Source organism: Chiloscyllium punctatum, chromosome 49 (assembly GCF_047496795.1).
Source record: "Chiloscyllium punctatum isolate Juve2018m chromosome 49, sChiPun1.3, whole genome shotgun sequence".
NCBI lineage: Eukaryota > Metazoa > Chordata > Chondrichthyes > Orectolobiformes > Hemiscylliidae > Chiloscyllium > Chiloscyllium punctatum.
The window spans coordinates 28,426,595-28,447,510 of NC_092787.1; the positions used below are offsets into that span (position 1 = coordinate 28,426,595).

The window sequence follows — 20,916 nt, forward strand, 5'->3', positions numbered from 1 at the left end:
AAAACTATTTGTCTTTTAATTTAAAACAAAATCACATTGTTTCAACCGTTACAACTGGTGTTCAATCAGAGATAGCAATTCAAATCACAGAGATTTAGTTCCTAATTTAGACACAGTCAGTACTGACAGAGTGCCACACTGTCAGAGGGTCAGTGCTGAGGGAGTGCCACACTGTCAGAGGGTCAGTGCTGAGGGAGTGGGCACTGTCAGAGGGTCAGTGCTGAGGGAGTGGGCACTGTCAGAGGGTCAGTGCTGAGGGAGTACCACACTGTCAGAGGGTCAGTGCTGAGGGAGTGCCACACTGTCGGAGGGTCAGTGCTGAGGGAGTGCCGTACTGTCTGAGGGTCAGTGCTGAGGGAGTGCCGTACTGTCTGAGGGTCCGTGCTGAGGGAGTGCCGTACTGTCTGAGGGTCAGTGCTGAGGGAGTGACGCACTGTCGGAGGGTCAGTGCTGAGGGAGTGCTGCACTGTCGGAGGGTCAGTGCTGAGGGAGTGCCGCACTGTCGGAGGGTCAGTGCTGAGGGAGTGCCGCACTGTCGGAGGGTCAGTGCTGAGGGAGTGCCGCACTGTTGGAGGTCAGTGCTGAGGGAGTGCCGCACTGTCGGAAGGTCAGTGCTGAGGGAGTGCCGTACTGTCTGAGGGTCAGTGCTGAGGGAGTGACGCACTGTCGGAGGGTCATTGCTGACAGAGTGTTTCTCAGTTAAAGACACCATATATTTTAGATAAAACATTAATCCAAGAACTGATTTTTTTTTGCGTTTTTCTACTTGTGTTCCGATCCCAATTGTTTCCCTCATTGCGAAAGTCCATTGACCTGTTACTAGTGTTTCTGGGGACTCACTGCTGGAGTGTTACAGTTACTGGCTATCATTCCCTTCCTGCAGTTTCTCAAAATAATGAGTGAGCATACTACAGACTGTTCTGTAGGATGACATTATCCGAATACTTTTGAAAGTGCTGGAATGTTGCTGAATGCAAGATATCAAACCACTCTGTGGTGAGTGTTGGAAAGCAGGGCTGTGCTGGCCAGAGATGAGCCTTACGTAATTCCAGTCTCACAAGTTGAAGCTGTGATCACTCTCTATGGATTGAGCAATGTGCACCCGTTGCTAAAGAGCTACAGGAACATTGGTAAGCTTAAATATAATTACCAGAAATCAAACACAGTAAGATGAAGCATTTCCAGTTTCAGACTCCAGACTGTAGAATGCTGATGCTAAAACTGGCTCCTGGCCTTTAAAAAATAAATGCTTCTGTTTTCTCTCTCCCTCTTCTACATTTGTGGACCGTGTTCTTGTCCTTTATTAGGTCAGGTTAGAGTTTATCGAACCTGTTTGGTCTCTTGTTACTCCTACTCAGAGATCTTTTATAACATTTTCAATGCACATATCCAACCTCCACAAGTTTCCTGTTGGCATTTTGCAGAAAAAGACCAAAGTTCACCAGAAGTTTTGGCAACTGGGCACCATCACATATTTATCATTGTGCTTCTACGCCTTACTTGCTTATGTCTTCAGTAACACAGCGATTGGCATAAAATGTACCTTCAAGCTCCCATGGTCAAAGTGAAACTTTCCTTCACACAGCCTTTGCAGCTGTTTACTATTTCACAGTTGACATTTTTCTGATTTGGAGACGCTGGTGTTGTCAACCACCTGATGAAGGAGCAGTGCTCCAAAAGCTAGTGCTTCGAATTAAACCTGTTGGACTATAACCTGGTGTTGTGTGATTTTTGACATTTTTCTGAACTGTTCTAAAGTGTACATTCCCTCAGACCTTATTCTGAATATCGTGAGAAGTCTCGCTGATACATGTTTTACATTTCTTGACCAGGGTGTACAATTCAATTAAAATTTCAATTGCAAAATTTTAATGTGCCCAGTATTTTAACAAAGGGTTTGAACACCTTGTCCCAGGGTCTTTCATTAGACCCTTTTGTGCCTGTTATTGCTTTATAATTAGTTTGCAGGATGAAGGCATTGCTGGCTGGGCCAGCATTTATTGCCCATCTTTGGTTGTTTAGAGGACAGTTAAGAGTCAGCCATGTTGCTGTCACACGTAGGCCAGACCAGATGAACCAGATGGGTTTTTCCAACAATAACAATGGTTTTCACGGTCATCATCAGACCTTGAAATCTAGATTTCTGTTGCATTCCAATTCCACTGTCTGTCATGGGCCCCTCAGACATGTCCTGGGTCTCTGGATTCTCAGTCCAGTAATAATACCCCTAGGCCATTACCCATAGCAACAGCATTGGCAACACATATATTAATGGAATATGAGAATGGGAATTAGACATTACTGATTGCAAAGGATTTATCAGTGATTACTTGGAGCTGAGCAGTTCAAAGACTAAAGGAGACTACAGTCTATTTACTGAGTAAAATAAGTGAATTTGGAAAGTAGTGCCTACAGAAGTTACAGAGGAGGTAAATGTGGAGTTTTATTGCTTTAGTTGTTGAGCAAACAGACCTGAAAAAACCCTAATGGATCTATGCTGCCATAGCCTATCAACAGCCTCTTGCCTACCATCATGAGACTTGACAGGGTAAATGCTGAGAGGATAAGTTCCCCATGAAAGAGTCTAGGTCCAGAGGGCATAGTCTCAGAATAAAGCAGCACCAATTTAAGTCTGAGATGAGGAGCAATTCTGCTCTCAGTGGGTTAAGCATCTTTGGAACTCCTTTCCACAGGGAGCTGGGGGGACAGAATCTGTGTATATTTAAAGCAAGGATAGATGGATTCTTGAATCAGTGAATCAAGTGTTACAGGGAAAAGGCAGGAAAACGAATGAAAGCAATGTCAGATCAGCCACAATTCTACGGAATGGCACAACAGTTTTGAGGGGATGAATGGCCTACTCCTGTTCCTAGAAACTGTAGACAGTTGTGAGAGAAGTTTAGTTGAAGGTTGAATTATTGTCTCAGCTTGTCTGAGTCAGAGCTTAGAGCCAAACACAGCATTGTCTATATTTCTCTCAGTGAAACAATTTAGGGGATTACAAACTGATAAAAATGTCGAATACCAGGACTCTGGATTTTTAGCTGAACTTAAAGTTGGCTCTGCATGTTCCCATCATTCAGTGACTGAAAATAAAGTGAACTGTTTGACAAGAAACTAAAAGAACCACGATAAAGTCACCTCATTCTTACTTTCTCGTCAGGCTTCATGGTTGACAGCAGTTTCCTTTGTCGTTTCAGTGTAAGAATGTGTGTATGTTTGGTATCAGGGCAGGCCTATCATTCCATTCACATAGTTTAGTTAAGAAGCAGCTTTCCACTTGTTTAACAAAGTGGTCTGTTTGTAATAAATGCGTTAGTTTTGGGTTTATTGAAATGACCAGTGAAAACATCTTGCTTTCGTTAACAATAAAAACCAGAAAGAAAACTGACCATTTTTGATGCTTAAGACATTTTCAGTACAGCTTGCAGACATACAGCTTCACTTCCCAAACCCTCCTCCTGCCAGTGGGAACAGCAGGAAAGGGATCGATCCTCTTCTCCCATTCGTTTGGACTACGGCCAATCTGTGTCTAAGTTCCAAAGTATTGTCTGACTTTCTCACATATCACAAATCACTTCATTGCTCAGATTCTGTAGTCACATCAACATTCTTTTAGTTTCTTGTCAAACAGTTCACTTTATTTTCAGTCACTGAATGATGGGAACATGCAGAGCCAATTTTAAGTTCAGCTAAAAAACCAGAGTCCTGGCATTTGACATTTTTATCAGTTTGTAATCCCCTAAATTGTTTCACTGAGAGAAATATATTCAAGTTTAGAAATTTCAGTAGCCCTCCAGCGTTCACAGCCTTTGTGAGGAAGAGAGTTTCAGATTTTCCTGAAACTAATTGACAAATTTTTCCTGACATCAATAGCCTGGCTTTAGTTTGAAGGTCTGGACTGGAGAACAACAGCAATATTTCTTTGAATCTGTTCTAGCTAAACCAGCATCAAATTTTAAAACACTTGGAAAAAATACCAGATATATTCATTAAAAAGACATTTGCCCCACAGTCTCAAATTCACTTTCTCTTTAAGTCCAAGGTTAGGGACTTGCATTTGAAAATGCCCAAAACAAGTTTGTCTACATTTTTTTTGAACAGCACAAAAGAATGGCTGTTCACTTGTAGCATCTTGCAACGGTGAAAAAATGACATTGTAGCTCCCTCTTGTGCGCTGTTAAGCAGGGCTGATGCCAAGGTACAAATGTCTCCCAGTGCAGAACTGATATGAGTGCCATGCTGTCAGACAGTCAGTCACTGCTGAGGGAGAGCTGCATTGAAGGGTGGTACTAAAGATGCACTGTAGTCTTACAGAGTCAGTGCTGTGGAAGTGCAGCATTGTCAGAGAGTCAGTGTTGAAACATTGCAACATTATCAGAGGGTCAGTACGGAGGGAGCTTTACACTATTGCAGGATCAGTGGTACACTGGGAGAGGTGGAGTCTTTTGGATGAGATGAGGAAGAAACCCTTCATCCATTCCTGCTCCTCGGATGCTGCCTGACCTGCTGTGCTTTTCCAGCACCACTCTGATTTCCAGCATCTGCAGTCCTCACTTTTGCTTAGGATTTCTTCAGCCAGAGGGTGGTGAATCTGTGGAACCGATTGCCACAGAGGGCTATGGAGGCCAAATCAATGAGTGCCTTTTAGACAGAGATAGGCTCTCGATTGGTAAGGGGATCAGAAGTTACTGGGGAAGGCAGGAGAGCAGGACTAAGAAACTTATCAACCAAATTTGAATGGCAGAGCAGACGTGAAAGGCCGAACGGCCTCTCTCTGCTCCTAGGCCCATATCTTCTGACATCCCAGGTCTCTCTCTGATAGTTCTAAATGACCCCAAACTCCTTGTCAATGTTTATGCCTTAACCAATAGCTTAAATCATATGATTTGGCAATTATTTTTATTCATTTTTAAAATGTGCTGCTGGGCTTTATTGCTGATGTTCCATTGCCCTTAATGGGTAATTGTGGAACTTTCCCTTCAATCAATGCAGGAAGCAACTGATTTGCCATTTTATTGAGCTATCAATCACACCCTGGGACTGGAGTTACATATAGACTGGGTCAGGCTGGCAGGTGGCTACCCGTGAAAGGACTTCAGGGGGATTTTTATGATAATTCAGTATCATTCTCACAAACATATACATTAGGAACACTAGGCCATTTGGCCCATCTAGTCTTCTCTCCCATTCAATAACATCATGGCTGATAAGAATAGCGTTTCAAATCCATTCTCCTGTCAACCTCCAATGACCTTTGACCCTTTCGTTAGCAAGGAATCCACCTACATCAGTCTTGAAAATACTCAAAGATGCCATCACTCCCATGGGGAATGATCCTCACAGCAGGAAATTCTCACTTGTCTTTAATGGGAGACACCTTGATGTTAAACTGTGTCCCTCTCTCACTCAGGACACCATACTTTCAGTATCCATTTTCAAGTCCCCTCAGGATCTTATTGGTCTTAATAAGTTCACTTCTTGTTCTTCTAATCTACAACACTGTAGTTTCAGACCCAATCTATCCAACCTTTCCTCATTACCTATCTCCTCCATCACACACATCATCAATACAGTCCTCTAGAGGTGATCTCAACAATGCTCTAAACAACACCAGTAAAATCTTCCTACATATTTCCCCCATTCCTCTTGCAATAAATGACAACATTCCATTTTATCTTCCTAATCACTTGCTGTTCCTCCATATTGACTTTGTGATTTGTGTACCAGGGAACCAGGTTCCTCTATACTCAAAATTGTACAACCCATCTCCATTTAAATAGTCATTATCACTTCTTCTTGCAAATGTGGACACATTCACATTTTCCCACATTATACTCCATCTGTGATTTTTTTACATACTCACATCTTTATCTGTTTGCAGCCTCATATGACCTTCTCACAACTTCATTTCCTACTTACCTTTGTCTCTTTGGGAAATTAAGCAACTATATCTTCCACCCCTTCGTCCAGGTTTACTGATGCCAGATTTATATTTCCAGACCTTTTCAAAACTGAACTAAAATTCTCAAGCTGCCCTTGTTTGCTAGATTCCAAGGTTCACACTGCCCAGAAACAGGACGTTCCTGTGGAATTGGCAACGAATCGTTTAGAACATGATGTGATGCTTTATTGTGTGATTTTTTTTAAAAACACCAAGTCAGAAGGTCAGATTTTTTGTTCTTATTTGGAAAGACAGGTAACTTTGGAAGAAAGAATCTGTTAAAGGCTTTTAAGAGATTAAGAGGTGGATTTTATGACTTAATAGCAATTGTTGCTGCTCATTGTCTAGCAACAGCCTCTGGACTGAAGTGTTGCTTTTTTCAGATTGTGGCACCTTTGTTACATCTTCGACTGGGTTACATAAATTAAACCCACTCAAAACTCTCAATCATCAACATTGCAATACCACTCCAACAACTGACAGAAAAACAAACAGACAAACGTGTCAGATTTAAGTTTACTAACAAATTCAAGCCTTACAGAATGCGACTTAGTATGTACAATTCCTGTTACCGTGTAAAACTAAAACTTCTTGTTGCTTTAAAAAAATGTTCTGCTTATCTGACAAGGTCAGGCCATGTCATTTAATACTGTTCTGGTTTACAATGAGGTTGGTTAGCGCTACACGGTTCATTTTAATGTCCATCTATTTCTAGAACTTACTACTTGCCTTGCATTCTCTCATTTAAGTAGTTCACCTCCAAGGGAGACCCTCTTTCAGCTTTACCCTTTTTCTATATTAGACAGACCCCTCCCATTCATACAACACATGCTCAGTCAACGAGAGAAATTGATGTCAAACTAGATTGCAAGCTAAAAAATACTTTTCAAAAACAAAGTTGAAAATGTGTGGTGGAGGCTGGATGGGGGGTCTCCCAGTCCCAGGAGATGCAGAGTGTGAAACTGGTCGATGGGTTCATTTCACCACTTCCTGCCACCTCACCCACACAACCATATATGGAGATAACAGGCTTTATCAGATGCTGGTGGGTCAGTCTAGTTTGGGCACTGCACACCTGTAAGATGCCATTTCCTTTAAATTTTCCACAATCCCCGTCAAACACATCTAGTATAGATTGGGTCAGGCAGTGTGTGAAGTTTCATTGTTGTGGTGTCTGATTATTCCAGTGTATCTGAAGGCCTGAGCTGACCCATCATGAAGGGAGGAGATACAGTTAGGACTGGACAGTGTGCTGTTCATTTCCTGACCAGCCTCAGTCTGCTGTTACTCCCCTCCCCACCCACACTATCCTCAAACGGGATCAGTGCTCCCTGAGCTGTGTCCGTTCACCTGTGGTTGGGTGGTGGCATTGCTCAGAGCCACTCTGCCATTAGATTCTCCTGCAACCGTTGACGCAGACCCGGCCATCTCTGTCACCATCTCTTCTTCGGGTGTGACCACCCCCTCCTCCTCCTCTTCCTCTTCCTCCTCCTCCTCCCCTCTCCGGTATGCTTCACAAAGTGGGAGGTCAGCACCATCCCACAGGCTGTAGCTTGGCCAGGAAAAAAAATGGTATTAAGAAAGAAGGGGAAAGGATGCAAGAACAAGTCAAGAGTACAACAAAACATCAAGGCTGTTAGTGACAAAGAAAGGTGTGCTGGCATTTTTATGGTGCCTTTAATAAAATGCTTCACAGCCAATGAGTGCACAGCAAGATCCCACAATGAGCAATGTGATAATGACCAGATCAGCAGTCTGAGTGATAACAGATAATGGCTAACTATCATCCCAGGAACACTGGGGAGATTGCTCAAGTTCCACTTCTCTGTAAAACCTTTAGATTTTTTACACCAACCTTACAGGTCAGATGTGGCCTCAGCTTAATTGCTCTAGTCCATGTGGACCCTCTGACAGCATGGCCCTCCATTAGCACTCACCCTCCACTGGCTTGCCCTTTCTCCATAACCCTCAATTCCCTAAATGATCAAAAATCTATCTGAGAGTTAAATATCCACAAGTAATCTGTCCCTACAGCTCTCTGTGGTAAGGAGTTCCACAGACACACAACCGTCAGAGAAAAAAATCCCTCCTCATCTCAATCTTAAATTGATGCCCCTTTATTCTGAGACGGTACCCTCTGGTCCAGACTCACCCATGAAGGGAAACATCCTTTTAGCATTGACCCTGGATAACCCCTTAAGAAACCTATTTGTTTCAATGAGAACAATACTCATTCTTCTAAACTCCAGTCAGTAGAGTCTCAATCTGTTCAACCATTGTTTTTAAGATACTCTCTATTAGTGAGTTTTGAGAAGATTTGTAGCTCAGGTTGAGGTTCTGGATGTAGGTTTGCTCGTTGAGCTGAAAAGGTTCATTTTCGGACATTTCTTCACCATACCAAGTAACATCTTCAGTGAGCCTCTGAATGAAGCACTGGTGGCGTAGCCCACTTTCTAGTTATATGTAGGAGCTTCTGTGGGTTAGTGATGTCATTTCCTGTGAACATTTCCTGTGGTGGTCATTTCTTGTTCTTTTGATAAGAGTTCCAGTTGGGACAACTCCTAGCTCAAGCCAAACAGAGACATGCAAGAGAATTCCTAGAAGCATGGCATTCCAACTGGAACTCTACCAACAAACACATTGACTTGGCTCCCATTTACCACCCCCTGAGAAAAAGAAGAAATGACATCACCATAGGAAATGTTGTCACCACAGGAAATTACATCACCAACCCAAGGAAACTCAAACATATAACTAGAAAGCAGGCTACACCACCAGTGCTTCATTTGGAAGCAGACTGAAGATGTTACCTAGTATAGTGACGAAACATCTGAAAATGAACCTTCCAGCTCAGCAAGCAAACCTACATCCAGATTCTCTCTCATCCAAGTGAATTGTCTCTGCCCCCTCCAATGAAATGACATCTTTTCTTAAATAAGGGACTAAAACCTGCTGACAGTACTCCAGATGTGGTCTCCCCAGAGCCTTGTACAGTTGTAGTGAGACTTCCCTACTTTTATACTCCAACCCCCAACATTCCATGATCCTTCCTGATTACCTGCCGCCCGTGTGTTCGCTTGCTGTGTTTTGTGCACAATTCCCTGGCCCAAATCCCTGTGTGTTGCAGCTTTCTACAGTTTTTCCCCATTTAAATAATAACTTGTTCTTTTGTCTCCCAAACTAAACAACTTCACATCTGCCCGAATTAATCTCCAATTGTCAACATTTTGCCCAATTACTTGTCAATATCTCTCTGTCAACAGTTTGTAATATTCTGATAATTCACTTGCCCCCTTTTAAAAAAAACTTGTTTGCAAAATTGGCTGCAGTAGATTCCTGTCCTTCCCAAAGTCATTAATATATATTGTAAACAGCTGTAGCCCCAGCACTGATCCCTGTGGAATCCACTAGTCACAGGTTGCCAACATGAAGATCCCCTTATTCCCATTCGCTTCTTCCTGCTCGTGAGCCAATTCCCTATCCATACTAATATACTACTCGGAACACCACAGACTCAATAAAAGCCTTATCAAATGCCACCTGGAAATCCAAGTATTTATTATTGGATTCCCTTTACCTATCTTGTATTGTTACCTCTCAAAACAACTAATAAGTAATGCCTCTATTCAAATACTCACACTTTGGTTTTCAAATCTCTCCATGGTCTCACTCAAACTCATCCCAAATACCCCAGTTGGACCCAGAACCCTCCAATAGTTCTGAAGTCCTCAGTTCAATCAGCTGGGGTTTCAGATTTATAGACACTCAGTCCTAGAATTCTCGAGGTAAAAACAATGACTGCAGATGCTGGAAACCAGATTCTGGATTAGTGGTGCTGGAAGAGCACAGCAGTTCAGGCAGCATCCAAGTAGCTTCGAAATCGACATTTTGGGCAAAAGCCCTTCATCAGGAATAAAGGCAGTGAGCCGTAAGTGTGGAGAGATAAGCTAGAGGAGGGTGGGGGCGGGGAGAAAGTAGCATAGAGTACAATGGGTGAGTGGGGGAGGGGATGAAGGTGATAGGTCAAGGAGGAGAGGGTGAAGTGGATAGGTGGAAATGAAGATAGGCAGGTAGAACAAGTCTGGACAAGTTATGGGGACAGTTACTGAGCTGGAAGTTAGAACTAGGGTGAGGTGGGGGAAGGGGAAATGAGGAAACTGTTGAAGTCCACATTGATGCCCTGGGGTTGAAGTGTTCTGAGGCGGAAGATGAGGCGTTCTTCCTCCAGGCGTCTGGTGGTGAGAGAGCGGCGGTGAAGGAGGCCCAGGACCTCCATGTCCTCGGCAGAGTGGGAGGGGGAGTTGAAATGTTGGGCCACGGGGCGGTTTGGTTGATTGGTGCGGGTGTCCGGGAGATGTTCCCTAAAGCGCTCTGCTAGGAGGCGCCCAGTCTCCCCAATGTAGAGGAGACCGCATCGGGAGCAACGGATACAATAAATGATATTAGTAGATGTGCAAGTAAAACTTTGATGGATGTGGAAGGCTCCTTTAGGGCCTTGGATAGAGGTGAGGGAGGAGGTGTGGGCACAGGTTTTACAGTTCCTGCGGTGGCAGGGGAAAGTGCCAGGATGGGAGGGTGGGTTGTTTGGGGGCGTGGACCTGACCAGGTAGACGTGGAGGGAACGGTCTTTGCGGAAGGTGGAAAGGGGTGGGGAGGGAAATATATCCCTGGTAGTGGGGTCTGTTTGGAGGTGGCGGAAATGTCGGCGGATGATTTGATTTATGCAAAGGTTGGTAGGGTGGAAGGTGAGCACCAGGGGCGTTCTGTCCTTGTTACGGTTGGAGGGGTGGGGTCTGAGGGCGGAGGTGTGGGATGTAGACGAGATGCATTGGAGGGCATCTTTAACCATGTGGGAAGGGAAATTGCGGTCTCTAAAGAAGGAGGCCATCTGGTGTGTTCTGTGGTGGAACTGGTCCTCCTGGGAGCAGATCCGGCGGAGGCGGAGGAATTGGGAATACGGGATGGCATTTTTGCAAGAGGTAGGGTGGGAAGAGGTGTAATCCAGGTAGCTGTGGGAGTCGGTGGGTTTGTAAAAAATGTCAGTGTCAAGTCGGTCGTCATTAATGGAGATGGAGATGTCCAGGAAGGAGAGGTCCAGCTATGCCTGTCTCTTTGTTGGCTACGTAGAGCAGTTGATCTTCTGTAATTACACCGGCACCACTCCCCACCTCTTCCTCCGCTACATTGATGACTGCGTTGCACCACCTCGTGCTCCCGTGAGGAGGTTAAGCAATTCATCAACTTCACCAACACATTCCACCCTGACCTTAAATTTACCTGGACCATCTCTGACACCTCCCTCCCCTTCCTGGACCTCTCCATCTCCATTGAATGACAACCGACTTGACACTGACATTTTTTACAAACCCACCGACTCCCACAGCTACCTGGATTACACCTCTTCCTATCCTACCTCTTGCAAAAATGCCACCCCTTATTCCCAATTCCTCCGCCTCCGCCGGATCTGCTCCCAGGAGGACCAGTTCCACCATAGAACACACCAGATGGCCTCCTTCTTTAGAGACCGCAATTTCCCTTCCCACGTGGTTAAAGATGCCCTCCAACGCATCTCGTCTACATCCCGCACCTCCGCCCTCAGACTCCACCCCTCCAACCGTAACAAGGACAGAACGCCCCTGGTGCTCACCTTCCACCCTACCAACCTTTGCATAAATCAAATCATCCGCCGACATTTCCGCCACCCCCAAACATACCCCTCTTCCAAGTATATATTTCCCTCCCCACCCCTTTCTGCCTTCCGCAAAGACCGTTCCCTCCGCAACTACCTGGTTAGGTCCACTCCCCCAAACAACCCACCCTCCCATCCTGGCACTTTCCCCTGCCACCGCAGGAACTGTAAAACCTGCGCCCACACCTCCCTCACCTCTATCCAAGGCCCTAAAGGAGCCTTCCACATCCATCAAAGTTTTACTTGCACATCCACTAATATCATTTATTGTATCCATTGCTCCTGATGCGGTCTCCTCATCGGGAGCAACGGATTGGAGAGACTGGGCTCCTCCTAGCAGAGCGCTTTAGGGAACATCTCCGGGACACCCGCACCAATCAACCACACCGCCCTGTGGCCCAACATTTCAACTCCCCCTCCCACTCTGCCGAGGACATGGAGGTCCTGGGCCTCCTTCACCGCCGCTCCCTCACCACCAGACGCCTGGAGGAAGAACGCCTCATCTTCCGCCTCGGAACACTTCAACCCCAGGGCAACAATGTGGACTCAGTTTCCTCATTTCCCCTTCCCCCACCTCACCCTCGTTCTAAACTTCCAGCTCAGTAACTGTCTCCTTGACTTGTCCGGAATTGTCCGACCTGCCTATCTTCTTTTCCACCTATCCACTCCACCCTCTCCTCCTTGACCTATCACCTTCATCCCCTCCCCCACTCACCCATTGTACTCTATGCTACTCTCTCCCCACCCCCACCCTTCTCTAGCTTATCTCTCCACACTTCTGGCTCACTACCTTTATTCCTGATGAAGGGCTTTTGCCCGAAACGTCGATTTCGAAGCTACTTGGATGCTGCCTGAACTGCTGTGCTCTTCCAGCACCACTAATCCAGAACCTAGAAATCTCTGCTTGAACTGCTCTGTACCTCCTGCTCCTAGATGTCACTCCTGAAATTTCTCTTTGGGCTTTTTATGAACAGTCATAATATTGCTGTGAAAGACCAGGAGATGTCAAAGCATGTAGCTCACTGTCAAACTTGATTTGTAACAACCCTGTAAAGCACCTTTGGCTGTTTTATTACATAAAAGGCACAATATAAATGCAATTTGTTGTTGAATGTGGATTTGCTTTAGAAAATGAGCCCTACAACAATACAGGCCATATGAAAATTCCCAGGACAGGTACAGCATTGCTTCATATGATTCCCTAAGTTCCCTATACACTGCACTGAAATACTCTCAGCACAAGGCAAGCACAGGGTTCGATACAGAGTAAAACTCCCTCTATTATTTTCAACAGAAAGTAAAGCTCCCTCCACACTGTCCCTATCAAATATTCCCAGGATAAGGACAGTATGTGGTTAGATAAAGAGTAATGCTCCCTATTGACTGTCCCCGAACATTCTCAGAACAGGTACAGCACTGCATTATATACAGCTCCCTCTACTCTTAACAGCAAGTTAAGCTCTCTCTAAATTGTCCCCAAACACTCCCATATCAGGGACAATAGCATTGGATATAGAATAAAGTTCCCTCTACTCTTTTAATCTAAAAATAAAGCTTCCTCGACACTGTCCCCAAACACTCCCAGGGTAGGTACAGTGGTGATAACTAAGAGGGATCACACATCTGGACTGACAACCACCAGAAATTGGTCAGTATTTGTAACTCTAACCCTGAAATCAACAAGTGTCAATACTCATGACCCTCTTCCTCTCCCCAGTAACAATCCCCCAACCCAGCACAGCCGGAGGACAGGAGCTGTTCTGCTCAGCTCGGTTACACACCAGGCAGTGTTTTCACTGACTGAAATCTTCCAAGGATCTGGTCTGTGATTAAAAGGATATTTTAATTTAATTGATCAATGGCTAGTGTTTGAAAGGCAGCAGAAGCAAATAGCAGGTGCAAAGCTGAGGAAATGCCAATGAGTTGATGTGAAACAGAAAGACAGAGATTGGTGATTATATGTTTTGACTTTTATTTAGGAAGTATTTAAAATGCTGACTCGTTAAAGTGAGAGACTGGAATGTTTAATCGAATGAAGGATACGGTTTTTAAATTTATATATAAATCTTAAAGCAAAAATAAACATAAAGTACAGATATAAAAACAAATTTCATCTTGAAAATGTTGGGAACAGTGAACAAGGCACAATGACAATTATTAAATGAAACACTCACTATTGCAAGGCTCAATAACTAAAAACAGATCGCAGTTTTAGTCCACACTCAATCATTGTAGCTCTGGGTGGGAGATTGAGTGACAACACCTTTTTAGATTAAAGCATGCATTTAACAGAAATGGATTCAATTACACATGAAGGAGGAGGTCACATTGATTTGAAATGGCTCATTTGGCTGAAAGGGGTTAGGGGTCTGGGATGGATATAGTTTGGGATTCTCTGAGGATGATGCATCAGAGAAAGTCAGTGGCAGTTCTGCATTCTCACCTCTCCATGTCAATGTGCGTGTTTCTGTCATTACTATTTGACTGTGTGGTATCACAGCTAAACCCAGCCTGATTGTTGCTAAATTGTGGACATGTGTGCACGTGGGAGGATTCACTAAAACTGGGGCAGCACGATGGCTCAGTGGTTAGCACTGCTGCTTCACAGCGCCAGGGACCCAGGTTCGATTCCCACCTCAGGTGACTGTGCAAACTCCACGCAGACATTCTCCCTGTGTCTGCATGGGTTTCTTCTGGATGCTCCGGTTTCCTCCCACAATCCAAAGATCTGCAGGTTACGTGATTTGGTCATGTTAAATTTGCCCATAGTCAGGGGTAAATATAGGGTGGGGGAATGGGTCTGGGTGGGTTGCTCTTCAGAGCATCAGGACTTGTTGGGCCAAATGGCTTGTTTCCACACTGTAGGGAATCTAATCTAATCTAAAAGCTGATCAGGAATGGGAGCTCTGGCTGGGCTCCTCTCCTCCTATCCCATTTCTCTCACTAGCTCAGGCACACGGCGCAGTTAGTTTTTGATGCAGCCATAGTGGAACGCGTGAACTCAACTCAGGTTGGAGACAGAACGTGGCCTCTCCTTAATCTGGTGGTTGCAAAATGATCCTGAACCCAGTGGCCCAGAACAGAGGCTTCAGCAGAGGCCCACAGTTACTCTTTAATTCCCAATAATGAAGCAAAAGTTACTCACTGAACAGCTGGGACTGTGCTAAATCTTAAACTGTACAGAATGATATTACAAGCTACATACGGACAATTGCAGAAATGTACAGTGAACATACTAAAGGGGAATATTATGAAATGTACATATAACACAACAGATTATTACAGGATGTGTGGAGAATATCCTGGCATGTACAGTTAATTCAGACTGATATATTTATGAAAGGTAACACTGAAACGTTACATGATGTGTATATAAACAGGGAACGAGTAAGCCATTCAGCCCTTCAAGCCTGTGCTGCCATTAAGCTCATGGTTGATCTGATTTTAACCTCGACTCTGCATTCCTCCTGATTATCTTTCATTCCCTTGATAATCCGGAATCTACTCTGTCTTAAAGAATCTGCATTCGTTGCCCTTCAGGGAATTCCAAATATTCTCAATCTCAGAAAAAAAAAGTTTCCTCCTCTGTTTTAAATGGGCAACTCCTTGTCTTTAAGCTATAACCCCACTTCTAGATTCTCCCACAATAGGAAACATCCTTTCCACATCTACCCAGTCAAGTCCCCTCAGGATCTTATAAATTCCAAATAAGTCACCTATGACTCTTCCAAACTCTAAAGGATACAGGCTGAGCCTGTCTAATTTTTTCTTGGAAGGCAAGCTGCTCGTTCCAGGCATAAGCCTAGCAAAGATTAGAGTGGTGCTGGAAAGGCACAGCAGGTCAGGCAGCATCTGACGAGCAGGAAAATCGACGTATCAGGCAGGAGCCCTTCATCAGGAAATACCTAGAAAGCCTAGTAAACCTTAACTCTGAATTACTTCCAACACATTAACATCAGTTCTTAAGGGCAGTGACCAGTACCACACACAATACTCCTGATATTGTCTAACCTTGGTCTTTACAACTGAAACATAAGCTCCCTACTCTTGTTTTCAGTTCCCCTCGCTGTAAAACAGCGTGGGGATTAGCTTTCCAGATTACTTGCTGTGCCTGCACACTAACCTGCTGTGATTCTGCACTTGGACACCCACATCCCTCTGCATCTTGTGACTGCAACCTTTCTTAGATGATATGTTCCGTTTTACTTTTTCTACCAAAATGTATAATCTCCACTTTCCCATATTGCACTCTATCTGCCAGATCTTTACCCACTCCCTTAACCTATTTATATCCCTTTGTAGGCTCCTTATCTCCTCTTCACAACTCACTTTCCTATCTTTGCATCGTCAGTAAATTTAACTACCAAACCTTCCGTCTCTTTATCCAAATCGTTTGTATAAACGAAAGAGGCCAGTCAGTCAAGCTTCAACCTTCCTTTCCGGTTTATTACTATCCACAACATGAGCTTCTATTTTCTGGAACAGTCTTTGATGTGGCACCTTATCAAATGCTTTCAGTAAACCTAAGCACAACATATCCATTGGTTTCACTTTACCCACTGTATAGGTTACTTGTTAAAAAGAGTTCCATTAATTAAACATGATTTCCCTTTGACCAAATGATGTTGGCTCTGCCTAATTACCTTGACCCATTACAGGCAATAGCAACTTCATAAGTTACAGTGCTAATATTATGGGATGTGATAAAGTCATTGAGGTCACCAGCATGGAAACAGGCCCTTTGGTCTAACTCGCCCATGCTGCCCAGTTTTCACAATTAACCTAGTCTCATTTATGTTTGGTCCACGTCCCTCCATACCTAGCCTCTTCATGTACCTGTCTAAATGTTTCTTAAATGATGAAATCATACTTGCTTCCAGCACTATCTCTGACAGCCCGTTCCACACACTTACCACCCTCTGTGTGAACCAATGCTCATCTGATCCCTTTTGTATCTCTCCCCTCTCACCTTAAACCCACGCCATCTAGTTTTAGACTCCCTTAACATAGAGAAAAGCTGTTAGAAGAAAGAGCAATACAGCACCGGAACAGGCCCTTTGGTACCCATTTTGACTAAAATGACACATTTTGACTAAAACTGTCTTCAGTTACATGATCTCTATCCCTCTATTGTCTTCCTATTCACGCTTTCATCCAGGTGATTCTTGAATCCTGCTATTGTGTCTGCTTCCACCCCCCTCCTCTGGCAGTACATTCCAGGCACTCCCCACCCTGTGTGTGAAAAACCTCCCTCACATTTCTCTTTTAAACTTCCTGCCCTGCACCTTGACCTTTACCCCCTAGTAATTCACCCCTCCACCCTGGAGTGTCATGTGGTGACCAGAATTGTACACAATTTCCAAGCATGGCCTACTTGGAAATTGTGTACAATTCTAAAGTTAGGCCATAAGATTATAAGACATAGGAGCAGAAATTAGGCCATTCAGCCCATTGAGTCTGTTCCACCATGAATCATGACAAATTTCTCAACCCCATTTGTCCGCTTTCTCCCCATAGCCCTTGTTACTCAAGAATCTATCTATCTATCTATCTATCTCAGTCTTTACTATAATCAATGACTTGGTGGCAGTGAATTCTATAGACTCACCACTCTCTGGCTGAAGAAGTTCCTCCTTATCTCCATTCTATATCCTGCTGTATCCTCTGACAATTCTCCTCACTACCTGACCATCAATCTGTGTGACATCTGTAAACTTACTAATTAGACCAGCTACATTTTTCTCCAAATCATTTCTGTTGACTATTAGCAGCAGAGGCCCCAGCACTGATCCTTGTGGAACAACACCAGTCACAACCCTCCATTGTGATAAGAATCCTTCCATCACTACCCTCTGTCTCCTATGACTAAGCCATCTTACTTCACGATCCCTGTATTAATATGTGGTAGTCAGAAGGAGTTGGATCATTACAAATAATGAGATACTTGGCAGTGAGAAGGGAAGGAAGGGATTCTGAATTAGACAATTCTGGGCAATTCTCCAGCCTCAAAGAACTATAGCGCAGAGACTCAATGCATATTGGAGAAAATGTTGATGGCTGTTGAAGTGATTATCATATAAATAATAACACAGTCAGTCACAATACATCATTTAAACTGATTATCCTCATGTGAAGGAACTGTGCATCATTAAGGCCAGTGTTCTATTACTTCAAACAAATCGAAAAATGTTTCCTCGTCAAATCTGACACAGAAGATTAGACTTGAGAAGTTTAAAGTCTGATAAACAGGGTGCTTGTACATTCGTAATGTGCATGAATATCATGTTGTAGAAGAGCTAATATAAAATTTGAGATAAATAGAATCTCTTTACTAAATTGGGTAATGTTTCTTTACAATAAAATTCCAGTTTATGGAGTAAAAATTTTCAGATTCTTACTGCAGTAAAAGCTGAGCAGACACTATCGCCCAATTATAAACGCCTTATTTGGTTCAACATTAAAGGAGCACCTTTGTAGTCCCTGATACACACAAGATGGCAGTAAGAGCAAATTCCAACAGGAGATGCCAAAGCACAGGGGGCTGCTTCACAAATTGCACTTAAGGATGTTTTAGTGAAATGTGTAGTGCCTGGGAATGTTTCATGTTTTGCCAATTGGTGAGCATTTTTGTGCAGATTGCATTTAAAAAAAAAACAGTTGCTTTGAGACATTTTGGGATGTTAGGGTTTGACTTGTGAGGAATGAATTAAATCAACGGCAATAAACACATGGTGGGGAGACTCCATCAGTTCCCCAAAATGATTTACAGTCAGGAATCGGGAATTTGTTCTGTAAAGAAGGGAAGGTGTGCAAATAAATGGAACCACCATCTACCCAGCCCCACCCTTCCCAACACCTGATGTAATATTTGGGTTCTGGTAGATCAGGATCAATCTCAACCGAAGATGAGCTGGAAAGAGTATTTATTAAACAGCCTCAACTTGAACCCAAAGTCAACTCATGCCACAATGAAAAGAGAAAGACTCGCATTTCTAATGACTAAAAAGAAGCAGCTTAAAAACAGAGGTACAGCCTCACCTACCCAAAGCAGTATATATCATGGAATTGAAGAGTATTATAGTGTGGGATTAGAATTGTTATTGTTTGAGGAGGTTAGTGAGAGATTAGGAGTGTGTTACAGTGTAAGTGAATGAGGCTGGCTCACATTGTGGTTATGTCAGTGGTAAAAGGCACTCTGTTGTGCTTGCTCAGGAAACATTCTGGAGGCTGTGCCGAGGACAGTTGCGTGTTATTTGTACCTGGAGGAGTAATATTCTTCTTCCAGCTCATACAGATCGACTGCAATCTCGTCTCTCAGGGTAATCAATTTCTTGTCACATTCTTCCTGCAGATTTCGTAGTTGTTGCTTCCGCTGATTAATGGCTTCATTCACCGAGGGAAAGTCATTCAGGATCAAGAACTGTTTCAGGTCTGACACCAGCTTCATCAAAGACTCACCAGCTCGCACCTAACACCAGGGCAGCAGATAAACATGAGCCAAAATCATGAACTGCGCCATGCGAGAAGGTGTGATAACGATTACTACACAAAATAAACAGCATATAATGTACAGAGTTACATATTACCACAAACATGATGGGAACCTGGAGGTAATGGAGTGCCACAGGGATCACACTGCTTATGCAATGTTTTATAGCAATAACTTAGGTGAAGGGTGATCATCTGTGTGGAGTTATCTCCAGGTGCTCCGGTTTCCTCCCACAGTCCAAAGCTGTGCAGGTTAGGGTGGATTGGCCATGCTGAATTTCTCTATAGTGTCCAGGGATGTTCAGGCTAGGTGGATTAGCCATGGGAAATGCAGGATTACAGGAATAGGTAAGGCGGGGGCTGGGTGGGATGCTCTTTGGAGGGTCGGTGTGAACTCCATGGGCCAAATGGCTTCTTTCGACACTGGAGGGATTCTATGAATATGACAGCTATGTTTGCTGATGTTACCAAAGTAGGCAGGAAAGTAAATTGTAAAGAGGTCATAGAGTCTGCAAAGGGATATAAATACGTTCGGAGAACGGGCAAAATTTTACAGGAATTTGGAAAATGCAAATTTCTGCTTTATATGACAGCATAGAAAGCAGTTACCATTTAAATGGAGAGAGATTGTGGAACGCTGGAACATTAATCAAACACAGTCGTTATGCAGGTACAGAAAGTGATTAGGAAGGCAAATGGAATATTGAAGTTTATTTCAAGACAAGTGAAATATAAATATTGGGATGTTTGTTGCAGCTTACAGGTACAAATCTGGAGTCGTGTGTATTGTTGTGGTCTCTGTTTGAAAGGAAAACTGCATTAGAAGATCAGAGAAGATTCACTCCACTCATCACAGAACTAACACAGTGCAGAACGAGGACACTCGGTCCACTATGTTTGTGTAAACTCTACAACTCAGTATTTGACTTGGTTCGAGTTTTGTGCTTTCTCCCCAGATCCTTGCTCAATCTAACTCCAACTTGAAAGCACCGATTGATCTTGTCTCCAAAACACTCCCAAGCAGTGCATTCCAGATCCTAAACACATGCTGTGTGGAAAATATTTTCCTTATGCCACTTTTACTTCTTTTGTTAACAGCTTTAAAACTCTGCCCTTTTGTTCTTGATCCTTTCACAAATGGTCCTTTCTCCCCTTTTAATCGGTCAAAAAACAATCAATCAATCAATCAGAGCTCAACTCAGCCTTCTTCAAGGAAAACACTCCTAACCTCCCCAAACTAAAATAAAGAACTGCAGAAATTTGAGATCTGAATCAAAAGCAGAAACTCAGCCGGAATCACAACATCTGTAAGAGAAAACAGTTAATTGCATGGTGTTCTGATGAAGAGTCACTGGACTTGCAAAGTTAACTCTTTTTCCTCCCCCACAGATGCTGCCAGACCTGCTGAGTTTCTCCAGCAATTTCTAACTTCTCCAATCTCTTCATAATCAAAATTTCCCTTTGGTTGGCCTACCTGCAGTTTCTCCATTATCCTCCCAATGTTGCAAAGGTGCAGCACCCAGAACAGAAACAATACTCCAGCTTAGGCTGAATCAATGTCTTATACAAGTTCAACAGGACCTCATTGCTCCAGTATTCGACGCTGCTGTTAATGAAAACGAGGTGACTGTATGCTTTATTAACTGCTCTCTCAACCTGTCAACTTTCGCTTTTTTATGCACACGTGAACCCAGTTCTCACCACCTTCATAATTGTACACTGCTTTCCCCCCCCCCCTCCTCTCTCTCCTCATTAGCTTCCTATCAGAATGTATCACCTAATATTTCTCTGCATT

At 43.7% G+C, this 20,916-nt stretch overlaps 1 protein-coding gene across 3 annotated transcripts in view; it reads right to left on the minus strand.

Annotated features, from left to right (window-relative positions):
- Window positions 1-6,448: 6,448 nt before the first annotated feature.
- med22 (mediator complex subunit 22) overlaps window positions 6,449-20,916 on the minus strand; it is a 28,657-nt gene continuing 14,189 nt past the window's right edge. The window contains exons 4-5 of one of the 3 annotated variants that reach the window (XM_072566058.1): window positions 18,893-19,101; window positions 6,449-7,490 (exon numbers count right to left, since the gene is read on the minus strand). In XM_072566058.1, coding sequence (XP_072422159.1) covers window positions 7,256-7,490; window positions 18,893-19,101 — 444 coding nt within the window. In that variant the 3' untranslated portion in view covers window positions 6,449-7,255. Of the gene's footprint in view, window positions 7,497-13,447; window positions 19,102-20,916 lie in introns of those variants that run through there. The other 2 variants (XM_072566057.1, XM_072566059.1) reach the window with 2 other exon arrangements.